The 19,782-nt window shown below is 30.9% G+C and overlaps 1 protein-coding gene and 1 long non-coding RNA gene across 6 annotated transcripts; one reads left to right on the forward strand and one right to left on the reverse strand.

Annotated features, from left to right (window-relative positions):
• Positions 1-2,195: 2,195 nt before the first annotated feature.
• Positions 2,196-9,592, reverse strand: LOC120068311. 5 transcript variants are annotated; one of them, XR_005479153.1, is made up of 6 exons: positions 9,121-9,592; positions 3,683-3,918; positions 3,523-3,588; positions 3,364-3,456; positions 2,612-3,279; positions 2,196-2,445 (listed from the first exon to the last, which is right to left on the reverse strand). It is a non-coding gene; the product is annotated as an uncharacterized LOC120068311 (long non-coding RNA). The 5 variants fall into 5 exon arrangements; XR_005479152.1 differs by lacking the exon at positions 2,196-2,445 and having other exon boundaries at positions 2,486-3,279; positions 9,121-9,161; positions 9,281-9,592; XR_005479154.1 differs by lacking the exon at positions 2,196-2,445 and having other exon boundaries at positions 2,486-3,279; positions 9,121-9,205; positions 9,281-9,592.
• A 6,178-nt stretch (positions 9,593-15,770) lies between these two features.
• LOC120067758 lies at positions 15,771-16,537 on the forward strand. The gene has a single exon (XM_039019326.1). It carries the CDS (start codon positions 16,030-16,032, stop codon positions 16,261-16,263), a length of 234 nt encoding a protein of 77 aa, XP_038875254.1. The 5' UTR covers positions 15,771-16,029; the 3' UTR covers positions 16,264-16,537.
• Positions 16,538-19,782: the final 3,245 nt, after the last annotated feature.

Below are 19,782 nucleotides of genomic sequence, written 5' to 3' on the forward strand. Positions count from 1 at the left end.
TTAGTTTTCAATTTTTGGTTTTAACCATTGGTAAAAAATAAATAACACGGGAAGAAATTTAGAGATGAAAGTAGTGTTTATAGACTTAATTTTTAAAAATAAAATTAAAAAAATGATTACTAAATGGGGCTTAAATAATTAACTTTGGTGTGTGATTATCTATCATATTTTGCGTGTGAATGTAATCTTTATGTTCATAGAGCTATCTTACGCCCTCCCTTGGTGGTTAATAAGATTGTGCGATCTAAGGTTGTTCTCAATAGCTTAGGGCCTCTATTGAGAGGGCTCAAGTAGGTTCTCCTTCTCGAGATCTTTTTCCTTGAGTTCGTTGGTTGTTTTTTTTTTTTTTTTTTTTGTTATGATTCCTCTCCTAATTCATTTGGTTGTGTCCATGTTTTGTTTGTCTTGACTTTGAATTGTGACATCTTTTTATTTCGTTGCAATTCAATAGAAAAATAATTCCTAATTAACCTCTATTTTCAACCTTTAAAAAAGCCTCTATTTTTCATCCTTAATTAAATATATCCTGTGGGTTCTCCATCCAATTTCAATTATCTTTTCATTTTCTTCTGTTTCTCAAAGGAAACAAAGTATTTTCATTTTCTTCTGTTTGAATCAAATCTTATTGGGGAAAAAAAATCATTTATTCACACCATTACATTTTGGATGCATTGTTTCAATCAAAACTACTAATAAGTCGTACAAATTTCGCCAAATAATTAGTGATTCATAACTATTTCATTTGATTTTCATTTAAAATCAATTTAAAATTATCCAAATAAAATTATTCTTCTATTAAAATTCTATCAATCTAATAAGAAGAATCGTCACACACAATTCTTTCTATATATAAGTAGAGAAAAATAAAAGAACAAGAGAATATGAAAACGATTACAAATTTTAAAGGTACTATATCAATTAACTTTTTCCATAAATTTTAAAACGATAGTCGCAAAATAAAATAATATATTAGAGATTAAAATGAAGGTAAATTCATTTAAGTTTCCATAGTGCTGGAGTTTTTCCATGCTACCCTTTAGAGTTTTAATTCTATAATAGAGTAAATAAAATAATTGGTTCAAATATTTAGAGTATATTTGGTTGAATTATATTCAATTAGACGAATTATTTCTTCACTTTGATATACATTATACTAATATTCACAAGATATGCCCAAAAATTCCTAATGGGCTGGGTTTTGAGGCCCATGTTGCATTGCAATCCTAAAAGCCCATTAAACATAGAATATTGTATTTTGAAAATTTTCAAGGGGTGACAAGATAAATATCAATTTTTAATGTTTTATTTAGAAAAATAGCAAAAAGTTCTTAAATTGTAAAAATAGTTAAATAATTTTAAATAATAGAAAATATTAATTAATAAAAGACCAAGCTATCCTACTAAGGAGAAGAAGGTTGGGGGAAGCTTGAAGCACAAAGAAGCAAAAGAGGAAAGAGGAGATCACAGTGGGGGGAGGGGGTTTTGTGTCAAGTTGTAGCTACAATTATGGTTTTGTTTTCTTTATTTATTTTATTTTTTGTAAATTTTAAATCACAAAAATAATTATCTTGACCCAAGTCAAACTTCTTTTCACTCTAAAATTTCAAATATCCCAATATCTTTCCCATATCTTTTATAAAATAATTATCTTCTCCAATACATTCAATTTTATCTCTACAAATTCAAAGTTAAAGAAATAAAAAATAGTTAGATAAAACCAAACATGCAAAAAAAAAAAAAATAGATGTCGAAGAGATATTTTGAGAGAAAAATCAGTCAGGATTATTTGTTCAAATGGAAAAATATTTAGAGCTAGTTTTATTTATTTAGTTTTTTTCATTGAATCAATACATTTGAAATATGATAATCCACTGTTTTACAATTACCTATGCATATAAATGTTAGTAACTCAAGTTTCAACAATTATACTGTGTGTATTACAAAGCTAACTAAAGGCAAACTAATAAATAGAAGTCTAATTAGTTGTAGAACCATACAAAAATTGAAATTGATAAGAAAAACAAAACAAATGTATAAATTGATGCTTACTTATGCAAGAAGAAGCGGCTAAAAATGGTTAACAATTATATAATTTTAACGACCCGACCCCCTAGGACTTAAGTTAGGACGTTACTAAAATACATGCATGCATGACACTTAAAACGACACTCCTTTATGTTGAAATAAATGCTAAATAGATAAGGAAGTTCAAAAGCCCTTTATTAAATGCAAACGTCAAAAAACAAAATTAAGGTACCCACAAATCGTAAAGGTTAATAAATAAATATGAAAAATAATTCTTACTAACAAGTTCGAACATCAAAACTATCATTAAGGGAAATATGAAAAGAACTTTAAATCTCTTTATGCGAAAGCGTAAAAACTAGTACCAGTGGCTCGATCACGGATTCCGCTTGTCTATCACCGGTGCATCTCTATCCTTACCTGAAACAACATGAGAAAGAATGAGTATAAAATACTCAGTAAATAACCCCACTAATGGGGTCAGGCTGGGCATCTATGTCCTCTAGATACCAACCTATGGCACATATACACATGAAACAAGAAGGAGACTGAATTCTATCCTACTGTAGTTAAGCATGCCCCCTACCTCTGGTAAATTCCGAAGGAGACACAAACTGGTGGATCCCGAAGGAATCACAAACTGGTGGATCCCGAAGGAATCACAAACTGGTGGATCCGGAAGGAAACACAAACTGGTGGATCCAGAAGGAAACACAACTGGTGAATCCCGAAAGAAACATAAACTGGTGAATCCCGGAGGAAACACAAAATCTAAATGGGCATCTAACTAATCAGTAAGGACAGTCACACAGTTTCAACATCAAAATCACCACCGTACGAATCTATAATATACATATAATCCTTGATATCATAGCTCTACCACATACACATATACCTCAATAGCATGCTCTACAACATTCAAATGTATATTAACATCATAGTTCTACAACGTACATGTATGCCTCAACATCAACAGCTTAGATACAATCATATGGAAACACATACTATCTCATACTAACATTCAAGTATCTATGTGTATATTTAAACAATTCAAGTCTCGTGCCAGGACATACTTTGGTTCAGATCATACTATCATTCGTCATGCTAACATTTGCCATAACATACACTCATCATGCTAGCATACAACTAAAGTCTGGCCCATGGGCAGTTCCAGTAGTAAGATTACTTACCTTAATCGAAATTCCACAGATAACTCAGACAACCAAACGATGACCGCGATTTGAAGTAACGACCCTAACATACGAATACAACCATTAAATTTCAGTCGAACAATAATTGCGAAATCTCAGATTCAAAACCACAATACCCAAAGCTTACCCAAAGAACTTGATCAACAACCACTCATAAGATTTGGACTCCAAAAATCTCCTGCTAACAGATTTTAACTCCCAATGGATGACGACTTGGAACCTTAAAGATACAAGGGTTAAGTCAAACTTATGCCCACAAACCAACAATAAGGACCAAAACTCTTACCAATACTCTTGCCGAACGATCTTAAATCCACTGGACCGTCGCTGTTGTGATTTTCCAAGTTCAAATCTGAAATTAAATAAAGCGACTAATTTAATCCTTAATCCAACTTAGTGGGCATCCACAGTCTTTCAAGAACCCAACCACCAAAAATAGATCTTACCCAAAAGCTAAAAGCCAAGCTGCTGGAAGACGGCGCGGTGGGCGGTGGAAAAACTGACTGGGTGAGCGGCAACGAGTTTGGATCTGGGCAGTGAAGGGAGGCGGCGCGGTGGCATTGGATCTGGCAGTGAAGGGAGGCAGCACGTCTTTCGAAATGACAGTGGGGAAAGGCGGCACGGCGGTCGTTCGGAATGGACAGTGAGAGGAGGCGGCTCGCGAAGGCAGGAAGAAAATTTTCTGGGAGGAGAGGGGGAGGCATGCATGAGGGAGATGGGGGGGGAGGGGTTTTCTTTTTATTTAAAAAAAAGTGATAATAATAATAATAATAAATAACAAAAAAAGGAAAATAGTATAATTATAATTAAATCATTTCCTTATTCCACTTTATACTATTTAATTCATTTTCTTTTCTAAAGAAAATTAATTCCTGCCAAAATTTTCAAATTTGAATTATAAATAAATAATTTTGAATAATCTTTCACGCCAACATTTAAATTTCTCGCACTTATACTTCAAAATTCCAAAATTCCAAAACATGGCCCTCCAAACTAAGGACATTACTAAATTTCCAACCAATAAAGTTACTGAAAATTACATTATTATTAAATAAAACTGTGTGGGATCGAAAGTTCATCCTTAAAAAAGCTCCGGATACTGGGCCTTCATCTCATCCTCTCGCTCCCAGGTGGCTTCCTTGAATTGGTGGTTCTGCCACAAAACTTTCACAAAAGAAATTTTCCGACGACGCAATATTTTTTCCTCTTTGGCGAGGATCTCTATGGGTTTCTCCTCGTAGCTTAAGTTGTCATTCAACTGTAAGGGCTCGTAGTCAATTACATGGGACGGGTCTGTCACATACTTCCTTAGCATCGAAACATGGAAGACGTTATGAACTGAAGACAATGTTGGGGGTAAAGCCAAACGGTAAGCTACAGGGCCAACTCGTTCCAGGACTTCGAAAGGTCCAATGAATCTCGGACTCAACTTTCCTTTCCTGCCAAACCTCATAATACCTTTCATGGGTGCCACTTTTAAGAACACTTTCATACCAGTCTCAAATTCCAGGTCCTTACGTCTTACATCGTCACAGCTTTCTATCTGCTCTGGGTTGTTTGCATACGAGCTCCAATCTTCTGTATTGCCTCATTTGTGGTCTGTACTAGCTCAGACCATAGCAACTTCCTCTCCCTTACCTCATCCCAACATACAGGAGACCTGCAACTCTTCTCATATAAGGCATCAAATGGCAACATGCTGATAGTGGCCTGATAACTGTTATTATACTCAACTCCATCAAATGCAGGTGAGAGTCCTAACTTCTTGAAAACTCTATTGCACGAGCGCGCAACATATCTTCCAATATCTGGTTCAAATGCTCTGTTTAACCATCAGTCTGTGAGCTAAAAGTTGTAATACATTCTAACTGGGTATCCAACACCTTATCGGAGACTCTTCTAAAAACTAGATGTAAAACAAGGGTTGTTGCTTGACATAGCTGAAACTAACATCAAAGAGGTGTGACAACCCCTTCCATACATAACTATGAAACTTAAGATGTTGAAAACCAACAATACTTTAACACGTTCAAGCTGAGAACTATGAAAACTGTCGTGGGCTTAAGAAAGTCTTATCCACTAAAAACATACATTTGAACTTACCATTTTGTCACTGGAAAAACTTCATATGTGTAGTGGAGAAACTGGTCATACTATATAATGCGCCATCTGAAGATACGTACCACAATAAATCTAGTCAACTGAAAACTACTTCTACTCTTAGAAGCGCCGATTGTGATGTCTTTCTTAGGGTCTATATGTCTGAGAATAACTCTGTCTAATTAAGTCTCACATTCATGAGAAACTCATCATGAGGCTCTATACTATAATGGGCTATAAAACTTGCTTGAGCCAATCCTCATATTATTCTTTAGGCTTGAAACAATCACATATCATTACTTAGGCCCTGCTGCGAACATGTCCAGAATTTCCCCCCAAAAATGAGGTTTTAAAATCCCTGGATGCTAAAGCATAAGTTGATTGATAACACATTTTCATAACCTCGTAATAACCGTAATTGATCCCTATAGTTAGCTTTTACGATGAAACCTCCTTGATTCATAAGTCCTAGCTTGAATTGCTCTTACTCCCTAGAGCTAGTTAACTCATTGCCCATGCAAGAGAAAATATACTATCCTGTAATGCTCCAAACCCAACTTTAGCAACTTCTTGTTATCAACTCAACTTTATTACCAAGTCTAGCCCTTATGCCAATGGTTATATTGGAAGATCCAACTTACTTACTTTTGTGCGTATACCACTTTTGTCTACCTCGAGCTAGATTATTTTCCTTTTTCAATCAATTTGATGGTCTTTCTAGTTCATGTTTCCAACTAGCACACAAACTCAAAATCCCTTAAATCTTACTAATGCCCTTAATGATTTACCTCTTAACTAATGAAGCCTCAACATACCATGCCAATAGTTCTCGATCATCTACTGCTACTAGTAACTCCATTTTAGCTTATCCCTTCTCGACCTTCTATTTCGGCAACAGATTCTTGTGTTAAAACAAAGTTTCATACCAATCACCTACATAAGCTATCTTTCCATCTACACATACTGTCTTAAAGTTCCACATGATAATGAGGTATTCTTCTTTTATACTAGAACAAATACGTTGAAACCTCTCGTATCAAGCTTTCAAACCATACTTAACTAGTAGTTTCGAACACATTAAATTTCTTTCTCTTTCCAAAATAGTAAACTTTCTTGGATACTTTTTCTCTCCATCACACTTATCTCTGCTAAAGCCACTAAATTCAAGACACCTCCCCTCTTTTTTTTTTTCCTTTCTTTTTCTTTTTTTTTTCTCTTTTTTTTTTTTTTTCCCACTTTCCAAGTGGAATATAGTCTCTTTACTAAATTATATTTTACTTAACTCCTCCATAAGTCTTTATCTCTCTCACTAAGAATTCCCATCTTGTAGAATTCCCCCATGCCAATTTGCATACTTTTAAACTCCAAAAGACTTTCTTCAAATTTGCATAACTTGGATCTCCTCATCACAATAAGGTGCAGGGTTTAATCTAGGTGTACTAAATAATCCTTCAACCTAAACAAATAACACCTTGCTTTAACCCCTTTAAGTCCAAGATCATGTCCAACTATTTTAGCTTCCTTTAATGACATCTACTTCGCCAGATATTCCAAAATAATCCTTCATATCATTACACATACTTTACCTAGTCCATCAAGTCGTAGTATTACCCAAATGATTATGACTTATGAATCATTTCTAAAATTCTTCTCGAAATGCTGGGTTTTTAATACCTCAAAACCTTCAATAAATTTATAAACTCTTTTTCTTTTCCTCTCTATTCATAAAACAACTTTTAACCTTATACTTGAGTACTGGTCTGTATATTTATACTACCACCGATTGCACTATCCAACAAAAAAACATAACACTAGTCCTTGATCAATTCTTGTCTCGACAATTTTATTCATTGGCTTAAACATTTAAATACCTTTATTCCTAAATTTTCATAACCCTACATAGTTTCATCAATCTTTAGCATCTTTGAACTGAGACATATATTTATTCGTTCCTAACATAATTTCCATGAAATAAACAAGTACCAAGTGACCTCATAATTTACTCTATTTTACTTTTCTTCTTTTGTAGTGTCGTACCTGATAATCCTCTTATAATGACTTTTAACGAGTCACTGACCTAGCTTTAGAACATAACTGGTGCATTTAAGCTAAACAAATATTTTAATGCACAACTATCATAAAACTTGTAATTGATAGGACATACCTGGCGATGACGAGGAATTCGTTCATGGGCCACAGGGATAATCTAGACTTACATAGTAAGTCAGTCTACAGAACCCAAAACATGGGCTCTGATACCAACTGTAACGATCCGACCCCCTAGGACTTAAGTTAGGCCGTTACTAAAATACATGCATGCATGGCACTTAAAACGACACTTCTTTATGTTGAAATAAATGCTAAATAGATAAGGAAGTTCAAAAGCCCTTCATTAAATGCAAACGTCAAAAAACAAAATTAGGGTACCTATAAATCGTAAAGATTAATAAATAAATATGAAAAACAATTCTTACTAACAAGTTCGAACATCAAAACTATCATTAAGGGAAATATGAAAAGAACTTTAAATTTCTTTATGTGGAAGTGTAAAAACTAGTCCCAGTGGTTCGATCACGGATTTCGCTAGTCCATCGCCGGTGCATCTCTACCCTTACCAAAAACAACAACATAAGTATAAAATACTCAGTAAGTAACCCTACTACTCGGGTCAGGTTGGGCATCTATGTCCTCTAGATACCCACCTATGGCACATATACACATGAAACAAGAAGGAGACTGAATCCTATCCTACTGTAGTTAAGCATGCCCCCTACCTCTGGTGAATCCCGAAGGAGACACAAATTGGTGGATCCCGAAGGAGACACAAACTGGTGGATCCTGAAGGAAATACAAACTGGTGGATCTCGAAGGAAACACAAACTGGTGGATCTCGAAGGAAACACAAACTGGTGGATCCCGAAGGAAACACAAACTGGTGGATCCCAAAGGAAACACAACTGGTGGATCCCAAAGGAAACACAACTGGTGGATCCCGAAGGAAACACAAACTGGTGAGTCCCAAAGAAAACACAAAATCTAAAAGGGCATCTAACTAATCAGTAAGAACAGTCACACGATCTCAACATCAAAATCACCACCGTACAAATCTATGGCATACATATAATCCTCGATATCATGGCTCTACCACATACACATATGCCTCAACAGCATACTCAACAACATTCAAGTATACATTAACATCATAGTTCTACAACGTACATGTATGTCTCAACATCAACAACTCAGATACAATCATATGGAAACACATACCATCTCATACTAACATTCAAGTATCTATGTGTATATTTAAACAATTCAGGTCTCGTGCCAGAACATACTTTGGTTCGAATCATACTATCATTCGTCATGCTAACATTTGCCATAACATACACTCATCATGCTAGCATACAACTAGAGCCTAGCCTAGCCTGTAGGCAGTTCCAGTAGTAAGATTACTTACCTTAATCAAAATTTCACAGATAACTCAGACAACTAAACGATGACTGCGGTTTGAAGTAACGACCTTAACATACGAATACAACCATTAAATTTCAGTCCAACAATAATTGTGAAATTTCAGATTCAAAACCACAATACCCAAAGATTACCCAAAGAACTTGATCAACAACCACTCCCAAGATTTCGACTCCAAAAATCTCTTGCTAACAGATTTTAACTCCCAATGGACGATGACTTGGAACCTTAAAGATACAAGGATTAAGTCAAACTTAATTCAGTAATTGAAGCGTGCCCACAAACCAACAATAAGGACCAAAACTCTTACCAATACTCTTGACGAACGATCTTGAATCCGCTGGACTGTCGCTGTTGTGATTTTCCAAGTTCAAATATGAAATTAAATAAAGCGACTAATTTAATCCTTAATCCAACTTAGTGGGCATCCAAAGTATTTCAAGAACCCAACCACCAAAAATAGATCTTACCCAAAAGCTAAAAGCCAAGCTGCTGGAAGACGTCGCGGTAGGCGGTGGAGAAACCGGCTGGGCGAGCGGCGGCGAGTTCGGATCTGGGCAGTGAAGGGAGGCGGCGCGGTGTCGTTCGAATCTAGCAGTGAAGGGAGGCGACGCGTCGTTCGTAATGGCAGTGAGGGGAGGCGACGCGGCGGTCGTTCGGAATGGTAGTGAGAGGAGGCGGCGCAACAGTCGTTCGGAATGGGCAGTGAGGGGAGGTGGCTCGTGAAGGCAGGAAGAAAATTTTCTAGGGAAGAAGGGGAGCCGTGCGTGAGGGAGATGGGGGGAGGGGGTTTCTTTTTATTTTAAAAAAAGTGATAATAATAATAATAATAATAACAAAAAACGAAAATAGTATGATTATAATTAAATCATTTCCTTATTCCACTTTATACTATTTAATTCATTTCTTTTTCCAACGAAAATTAATTCATGCCATAAATTTTCAAATTGAATTTCAAAATTGAATAATTTTCACGTCAACACTTAAATTCTCGCACTTATACTTCAAATCCAAAATTCCAAAAATGTCCTCCAATTAAGGACAATTACTGAATTTTCAACTAATAAAGTTACTGAAAATTATATTATTATTAAATAAAAATGTGCGGGATGTTACAATAATAATATAATAATACAATATGAAATAAAACAAAATAAAAATATACCCTAAAAACTTGAAAGAAAGATGAAAAAAGATAAACGGAATCTAATATGAAATAAAATGTGATAAAACGTGATGAGGAGGTAAAAATGAATAAAAAATATATATATGAAGATAGAAAAATGTATAAACAAATTAAAAAGATTTAGATAAAACTATATCTTGTAACAAATAATTAAAGAAATAAAAATAAATAGTTGGATGAAAAATCAGTTTTACAGACTAAAAATTAGAAGAAAAAAAAAAGTTAAACAAAGAGATATTTTGGGAGAAAATCAGGAAGAGTTGTTTGTTTAAATAAAAAAATATCGAGAATCTAGAGTTCAATTTATTTACGGTTAAAAACTTGTAACTCACGGAATTGACAAATATACTGTGTATAAATGTTAGTAAATCAAAGCTTCAACAATAACACTGTATATAAAAATTTTAAGACGATATATTAATATAATAAGATGATAAGTAATAAAATGTGATAAAAATTGAAAAATCGAGAAATTTGAATGAAATATATACTTTGTTTGATGAGAATATGTGTGTTAAAGGATAAATTTTAGACTAATCATAAATTGTCACGTCATTTTCTAAATTAATGACGAGATTACAAATCATCAAATTTAGGACAAATTAAAAATTGACATGTTTCCCAAACTGAAATTGAAGATATAAATGGATAGATTCTGATGATGCCACTTGTTTTCATCATGGTCATTGGTTTGGATGAAATTAATTTGGATATTATGATTTGGGCTAAAACCCAATTGAGCTCAAAAATAGATTTAATTTGGCCCAAATGTCAAATTAGGTCGAAATCCAATTAATTTCAATAGAAGCTTTTTTTAGCTCCATGGTGGAACATCTAGATCTTTTGGCCGAAACTAAGGTTTACACCTTAATTAGTTGAGTAATGCTTAGATTAGATTCTTAATAGAAGAACCTAGGACTATAGATAACGGGAATCTTTAGATGCCCAAAATTATATATACGAAGTTATAGATGTCCAATATCTCTAGATATCATGTTTGTTTTTAGCAAGATTTTTGTAAATATCTAGGAATATTTTGATAATTAAGTCTGTTTCGTAAGTCGGGAATGTCTTAAATTTACATAATGTTCCAAGAATACCCTTACGACTATTTAATTTAATATAATTTGAACTCATATAACATATTTGTTTTTATCTATTTGAATTTCTTTTTAAATTAATATAATTTACATTATTTTATAAGTTTTTTTTTCTCAGCAAAATAATAAAAAAAAATGATATATTTGGTTGACAATATTTATTTTAATTATAACGATAAATCGAGAGTGATATTTACATACACATATAAGAAAAAAGGAAGGGTAAAAAAGTAAATTGGGGATGCCCTCAACCCAGAAATCTGGAAAACTCATGTTTCAGGGCATCCAAAACTCTCGAGATATCTTCCGTAAGAGCATCCTAGGATATCCAAGAATCTCCAGATGCCCGGACATCTTACAATACCACAAAACAAATGCGTTAATCTAGATGCCCACTCTATAGGAATCTAGGATGTCCGTGAAACATACGATCTCTTAAAATCATCCTTACTCAAAAAGAATAAAAATAAGGGAACATGAATTTGCATATTTGTCTAATTTACGGTGTCATTTGATAATTTGATTTTTTTTCTTCTGAAATTTAAGCTTACAAATACTACTCTCAACTATTTTATTTATGTTTTGATTATCTACATTTTAAGAATAGTTTTATACTCAAAGTCAAGTTGTGAAAACCAAGAAAAAAAATGTATATGTTTTAGACCCTATTTGATAATCCATTTGGTTTTTGATAATACACCACTTCAATCTATAATTTTCTATGTTTTATTATCCAATTTCTACTGAAAAAAATAGTTTTGAAAAAGTAATCTTTCATTTTTTTATAATTTGACTAAAAATTCAAGTGTTTTATTAAGATAGATGAATACCATAATAGAGAATTGGAGAAGAAACAAACATAAATTTAAAAAATAGATGACTGGAAAAAAAAATATCAAACAGACTTTAAAATCTTGATTTTGTTTTTAAAAATGGACGAAAAAGTTCAAATGTTTGCCCAAAAAAGATAAAAACTATAGTTAAAAAACGGTGAGAAATAAGTTCAATTATCCCAATCCTAAAAATAAAAACAACAAACAGTTTTCCAACAAACTAATAATTATTAATTTTTGTTTCAAACAGAGCACAACCAATTAACATTATTTGCTTTGCTAAAACCAACTTAATCAAAGAAAGAAAATGCAACTAAAAGAAGAAACATTGAATAACACTCATTATCAATGTTACGAGTCATTTTAGATAAAAAATTTCCAAAAATAAGATTAGAAAAATGATCGCCATGAGAAGATTAGAGAAGTATAGAAAATGAGCCAACGAACCAAGGAATGAAAGGACGGAGGGGAAGAAGGAAATTGGACCACACAATCCAACTCGGCCACCTTGACCCTTGAGGGCCCACTTCCCTTGACCCGTAATCCTAGCCCTCATGGCCGGCTCAAACAACTTTTTCCAATCTTCTTTTAAGTTTGGAATCCTAAGTCCATCTCACTATAAATAAGAGGCCATAGATATTAGGATTGTGTAGACAGAATTAGGACACAATGATTGAAATATATATATATATATATATATATATATATATATATATTATTGACCAAAGTGAAATTGGGAGACCGTGGCTTCTTGCATGGTATTTTTCTTGTGAAGATCTTGGGCTTATACCCATTTGTGGGCCTAAATTAATTAGATATCAAGAAACACATATAATTATATGTGTTTATGAGGAGCATACGGCGAATCGGTATATTTTTCGATGTCGATTTTCTTTTCTCTTCTCTTAACTTTTTTGAGAATTTTAGATATAATTCCGTTTTTACATTTTATTTATATCTAAGTATAAATTCAAAACAATAGACACCCCAAAGATAAAGTTCTTCTATCCCTTCTTAACTTACTATGACCCTGCTCTTTGTTAAATACTAATTTAAATATAAGAAGTTATGTGACAACACCACATTTTCTCTTTTTATCCATCGTTGTTTTTTAAAATTATATATTCACTGTTTGCCCGGTCTAAATTTTGCCATCAACACTCAATTAATTAGAAATAAGACATGGGATAAGTTTTTATTCTGCTTTTAAATTCTAAACCTTTGTTTTTCAAAATGTAATATTTATAATCTATTTTTTGTTTAAATATTTTAAAAATCAAAATAAAAAGGAATAAAGGCTCAAAAGATGCATTATTTCCCAAAGCCCAAAAATAAAAGGCCCAAATTGTTTAAAGCTCTCTGACACGTGGACAAAGAATCTATGCTCGCAAACCGTGGAAGTCAAAACCGGCGCAACCGGTATCCCGAAGCCGCATTTGGAATCCCCTGCCTGTACGTTGCCATGTGGAGGCCTATCCTTAACCGGCAACCGACTTGGAGCGGATTAATGTCCATAGAAGATAAATACAAAGTTCATTATATTTTTTTAATAATACTTTTTTGTCTATAGATTTTCGCTCTACATTTTATTTGGTTTGTAAGTTTTAAAATGCTGCAAATTTATTCTTTAAATTTTAATTTTTTTTTCGATTTAAGTCTCAAATTTCAAAAGGTAATAATTTTACTCTTTTGTTTCTATTTAGTCATTGAATTTCAAGATGTTACATTTTTTACCTCAATTTTTCATTAAATACTTACTTTCAATTATTACCGTTAATTTTTATTAATTAACTAAAATAATTATAAAGTAAAATTATAAATTTAATTTTAAAGGTAATAAAAATAATGAAGTTTAAAAAATTATAATTCTTTTAACATGTTTTTATTTTTAACATAAAATAGAAAGTGAGTATTAATGAAATATCGATGTTAAAAATACAAATCCTGAAATATAGGTATTAAATTAAAGTTAAATTCAAATGTCAAAGATAAAATTATAGCATTTAGAAAGTTAAGAACTAAATTAAAATCAAATTCAAAATTTAAGGATTAAATGTGTAACATTTTGAAACCTAACAATTAAATAAAAATTAGACTCAAAATCAAGGACAAAAAAGTTTTTTTTTTTCTATTTTGACAATTAATTCAATTTATTTGTTTCACAATTTAAGGTATTTATTATGTAGATAAGGTTTGATGGAGTTGAAACAAAAGCTGTCAATATCAGGTTATATATATATATGTATTTCATGTTTTTAGTGAAAGCAAATTAAATTCTGTGCCAAAATTTTGTATAGATTGTTTTATCTAATTTAAACTAACATAGATAGCAATTTTTTTTTTTTGGCTACTTCGTCCACTGATGATGATGATCTAAAAAATAAACACTCAGTAATTAAAAAATATATGTACAAAACTAAATTTGATTAATGCACAAAACTTGCTAGTAAATAAATCCAGCCAGAACATACAATTTTTTTTTTTTTTTTTAAAAAAATAAATTCATATCATATTTTTATAACAAAAACTTATCATACAATAGAAACCACACCACTCTTTTTTAAGAAAGAAAAGTATTATTTGATAAAATTGTAAGTTTAGAATAAAAATTAATATACCTCCTCAAATTTAGGGTTAGAAATATATTTTCCTCATTAAAAAGATATTTTCCTATTTCTAAAAAGTTGGTGAAATTATTATTATCATTTCTATACTTCAGGCTTTCTTTAAAAACTTATTCTTGTATTTTATTTATTTATTTTGAAACAGACTTATTCTTGTTTGGGTATCTGTTTTTTTCCCTCAGGTATATTTAAGTTGAATTTGTTATTCAACCCAAACTAATTGGTAAAATACTAATTCACTTTAAAAACACAAGTTGAAATTCACATCCCTTCAATTTTATTTGGTTTTATTCTTTAAAAAATATATATTTGAATATTATTTTACCCCCCTTTTAACCTTCCCAATTCAGTAACTTTTAAAAAATAACAACACATTTGTTGTTCTTCATTATTTTGGCTTTAATTTTATATAATAATTAGATAATGTAGTTTCAAATGCACGAATATGACTTCAACCGTTAAAGTGAGCTTAGAAAGAGAATTAATATGATCTTTAGAGGTTAGCAATCTCCAATTCCTGCAATTATTGTACTAAAAGAAAATGACCTTAACTCGTTAAGGTAATCTAGACTAAATTGCTATAGTTCTCAAAATTTAGTTAACAATTTCAAACTACGGAGAGAGAATCTTTACAAATTAAAATTTCGAGATGAAAGTTACTTCTCTAAAAAAGAAAAAAGTTCTAAAGGGCAAAAGTATTCCTTAATCAATATTAAAATAGGCATTTAAAAAAAAAAATCAAAGGTGGAAATACTTTTTGTTTCTTTTAGGAAGTACTTTTGCAACAAAATTAAACTAAGATATTTCAAATAAACAAAGTGATACTCGTTTCTAATAATTGCAATGGATAATACATTTAAAGTCAATAATTAAATATATAGCAACCTATTCTTTAAAAGAATTAAAAATACAGTAAAATCTATCAGTAATAGACTTCTATTAACAATATAATCTATCATTGATACATTAAGAGACATGAATCTAAATTTTAGTATATTTGCACCTTCTTTTATATTGTGCTATATTTAGAGATACTTTGAATATGATTATTATATTCACAATGGACCGTTGTTGCCATATTTCAAATATTCATATACCAAAACGAGATTAAAAATAAGTTATATTTTAACACAAGAAATAATGAAGATATTATTTCCTAAGTTGACTTCATATACGTATATATAAAGAAAAGAAATAAGAAGAGAGAGAGAATAATAATAATAATAAAATAGGAAGGAAAGAAAAAAAAAAAAGGAAAATGGATGAATAGAAGCGAAGTGGGCGGTAAAGAAGACGACGATAAGAAGATACAGAGAAGAGTGTGGGATTGCCCAATTTGCAATTATGGTTACCCAATCAACAATTCATATCTCCAAATCTTCTTTCTTTCTCTCTCTTCTTCCACAATACTAATATATAATTCCATCCCCCTTTCTCCCTCTTTCTTCGACTCTGTTTTCATTCCCCTTCCCCAAAATGGTGAACCCCACGCCCACGGCGGCCGGCGATTCCGATTCCGACGTTTCTCAGCTTCCGATTCACAGCCAGGTTCAGAAGATCAAGAAGGAAATTGAGAAGATTAAGCATCCGTCTCTTCAGCAATCCGAGATGAACACTCACCTTCTTCTTCGCGGCATCTCGATTTCGAAGCCCCGATCTCGCTCCCCGCTAGGCCTTGCCGCCGAGAGGCCTATTTCCGTCGGGAATTAAATTAGGTTGGTAGCCATATCCAGATTCCAGATTAATCTCTTCTTCCTCTGTTCCTCTGTAAACCCTAGATTCCTGTTACAAAGGGATCGATGTACAAGTACATAGTTTTTGGCTTACGATTTCCGACCTTTATGGATATGGCGGAATCGCTTCTTCTTCTTCTTTCTTCTTCTAATTTCTTCTGCTCATGAAACTAATTCAACTCTGCTACTATCTCCATTAAAAATTGCTTATTACTATTATTAGAGATTAAAATTACATTTTCATCCCTTTATTTTCAATTCTTTCAATTTTAGTCTTTATATTTATATATTTTTTGTTTTTAATACTGTTATTTTCAATAAATATTAAATTTAGTTCCACAATGCTAATTTATTATTAATATCTATTTTTTTGTTATATTTTACTATAAATCAAAATTAAACCAACTTCGATCGGTATGTTTAGAGAAATTAGAATTTAGTTTTAGTTTTGATCAAATTTTCATAGATAATGTGAATGTTTTATCAATTTTAATTAATTAAATTCTAACTTTTTCCAAATTTCTTTGAAATTTAACTAAAGTTTATGGACTTTCTTTTTTTAAATATGGAATTAATTTGAATATACATTGGTTGAATTGCCAATTTCAACTTGCATCAATTTAATTGGATAGTACTAAACCAAAATAGAAATATAATTTCAACAATGCATATTCTTTAATTTGATACTTTTAACTTTTTTTTTTCCCTTTTTGGTAAGAATTTGATACTTAACTTGGTTTCTATATTTCGCATGAATTGTTTAAAATTTTGTATGATTTTGATCACTTTTAAGTCCGTCCGTAATAAGGAGGAGAAATAATTTTATAATAAATTTAATTTTTGAAGATTTTTGCTTTTATTTAAATTATCTATGTTTGTTCTCCTCAAATTTATAACAATATCTAACTTTCAATTACTTCAAGAGGAGTAGTCAGGCGTGAATCGAGATCTCTCTCAAATGTGGTTTTATATTATTATTAACAAAATCATTTTAATTATCAAAATGGTACTGCATATTGAATATGACCTCAATTGGAGTTAACTATGATCATTTTGACTAAACATTATGTTTAGATTTAGGGTATTTAAGAAAATTTGAGACAATCACAATATATGTTTTCTTTTATATAAACATAGAGTGAGGACGAATTTGAACTTTCAATTTTTAGTCGAAAGCACATGGTTTTATTAATTAAATTATATTCACGTTAATCGATAATAAAAGAAGTGATCTTAAGAGAATAATTTTATGGAGAAAAATGTCTTTATTTTTGTTTTAAAAATTAAACATAAATTAAAATATTGCGTACATTGACATCCCTATTTACAAACAAGTAATTTTAAAAGGATTTTTTAAGGATTTTTTTTCCTTTTTTTAAATGGAAAATCCTTGAAAATACAATAAAAGTTATAAAAAAAGTATTAGAAAAAAAACTACGCAATCAAAGTTTTACCCAAAAAAAAAAGTTTTTAAAATTGCTCTCATTCAAGTCTTAAAAGGATCAAAAAGTAAGTTTCTAGAAAACAAAAAGAGGAAAAGGAGGAAAAAGAACAAAACGATTTATTGTATTTTTAAAATTTCAAAAATGCATTTAATAGAAAAGTTGCAACTATTGGATTGTTATTTTTTATCTTTTCAAGATTTTTTTCTCATATAACCCTAAAAAGAGATACATAATGTTTCAATTAATTAAGTTTCAAATTCGGCCATTTATATTTTTTAAGAAAGTAGTTAGCTGAAAATTATAGATGAGAATTAATAACCAGGGTTATTTTGTAGATTTTTTTTTTTGGAAAGAAATACTTGTAGGATTTTTATTCGAGCAAGTCGTAAAAACAACTATGACAGAATCCAAGAGAGTGATATATATAGTTGATAATATTTATCTCAATTAAAAAACGCAGATAAAGAAAAACCACATTTATAAAAGAAAAAAAAAAGAATGGTAAAAAAGTAAAAAAGGGATGCCCTCAACATGAGATATGAAAAATACATGTTTTAGGAGGACATTCAAAACTCTCAAGATACCAATCGTAAGGATGCTAAAAAATCTTCAAATGTCCAGGAATCTTACATCACCACAAAACCAACACGAGAATTCATATGCCTACTCCACGAAAATATTGAATTTCCACCAAACAAATGTCCCTAAATCATTTTAAGTTGATAAAAGAACATAAAACCAGTTACAGTAGTTTAGTTTATGAAGTTTAACTTAAATATTTGGCTATGTAAACAACACAATGATGCCCACAAGGACTAAACCAATTTTCAAATGATGCCCATAAGGACTAAGCAAACCAGCATTTCTAAACTTGGTGAGGTAAAAATACAAGGCAAAATTGATTTCAGGTTCTTTTCCCATATGAAGTGGAGATTGAATATCTTATTTTGAAAACAAATATATAATGTCTTAAATAATTAAGCCTAAAGTTCCTTAAATCATTTTAAGTGGATAAAGAATATAAACAAGCTACATTAATCCAATCTATCAGATTTTTTTAAACTTAAATCTTTGGCTATATAATCAATACAACAAATGTACACTTAATATACTAACTAAGACATTATTAAGACATGTTTGGTAGATAATATCTTGAGTTCACGAATATATATTTAACAAATTTCATAATCTGAATGGTGTGAATTCTAAAACTTACATTTTTATATTCTCAATGTATCCAAATTTTAAATTTGAAATTTTAAAACACACTATTATATTAAAGTAACAAAAATTCTAATAAATGTAATATCTTCATGTAATAAACTCAATCCATTTTTGTGTGAATAAAAATATAATATCATAAAATAATAATTATATACTTAATAAATTAATTAAATACAACTTATATTGAACCTAATATTTAGTGGATGACTACAACTAATTTTATGATTTATCAGTATATTATAAAATATATATTGAACAATTGTTTAAATCTAATTTCTAAATATGATGCTACCAAATACATATTTGAAAACATAAAATACAATTTTATTTTCATTAAATTTGTTGTTTTCGGATTTGTGTATCCATAATTAAAGAAAAATTTTTCATGAACTTTATATCGTTCCAGTTAATCAAAATTCCAAGAATTAAATGAGTTTTAACAGATGACCCTCTCACAAAAATGGAATCTCTTCTTGTTGGTCATCCATTAAAAAAAGGAAAATAAACATTATAGACTTTGCAATGGCCTTCTTTTAGTTACTTAGCTTGAAAGAATACAAGGCTATGAACTTCGAATCTATTCCTGGTGTTAGGTGTATATTCTCTCCATTCTTTAGAAACTATAATCTCACATCTATCATGACCCATTGAAAAATGTTATGTTTTTCCCCCCCTCTTTTAGTCCTTGTTTAGTACTTACATGCTTTTTTGTTTTTTACAAATTAAGTCTATGTATACCCCATTTCGTCCTTAAATGTCTTGTTTTGTCATCTACTTTCTACCATTATTTTAAAAAATCAAGCAAAGTTTTGAAAACTAAAAAAAAG

This window comes from Benincasa hispida, chromosome 12 (genome assembly GCF_009727055.1).
Source record: "Benincasa hispida cultivar B227 chromosome 12, ASM972705v1, whole genome shotgun sequence".
NCBI classification, from domain to species: domain Eukaryota; kingdom Viridiplantae; phylum Streptophyta; class Magnoliopsida; order Cucurbitales; family Cucurbitaceae; genus Benincasa; species Benincasa hispida.

Excerpts from the sequence above, each read along its gene's own strand:
- LOC120067758 (XM_039019326.1), top strand. The coding sequence starts at position 16,030 with ATGGTGAACCCCACGCCCACGGCGGCCGGCGATTCCGATTCCGACGTT.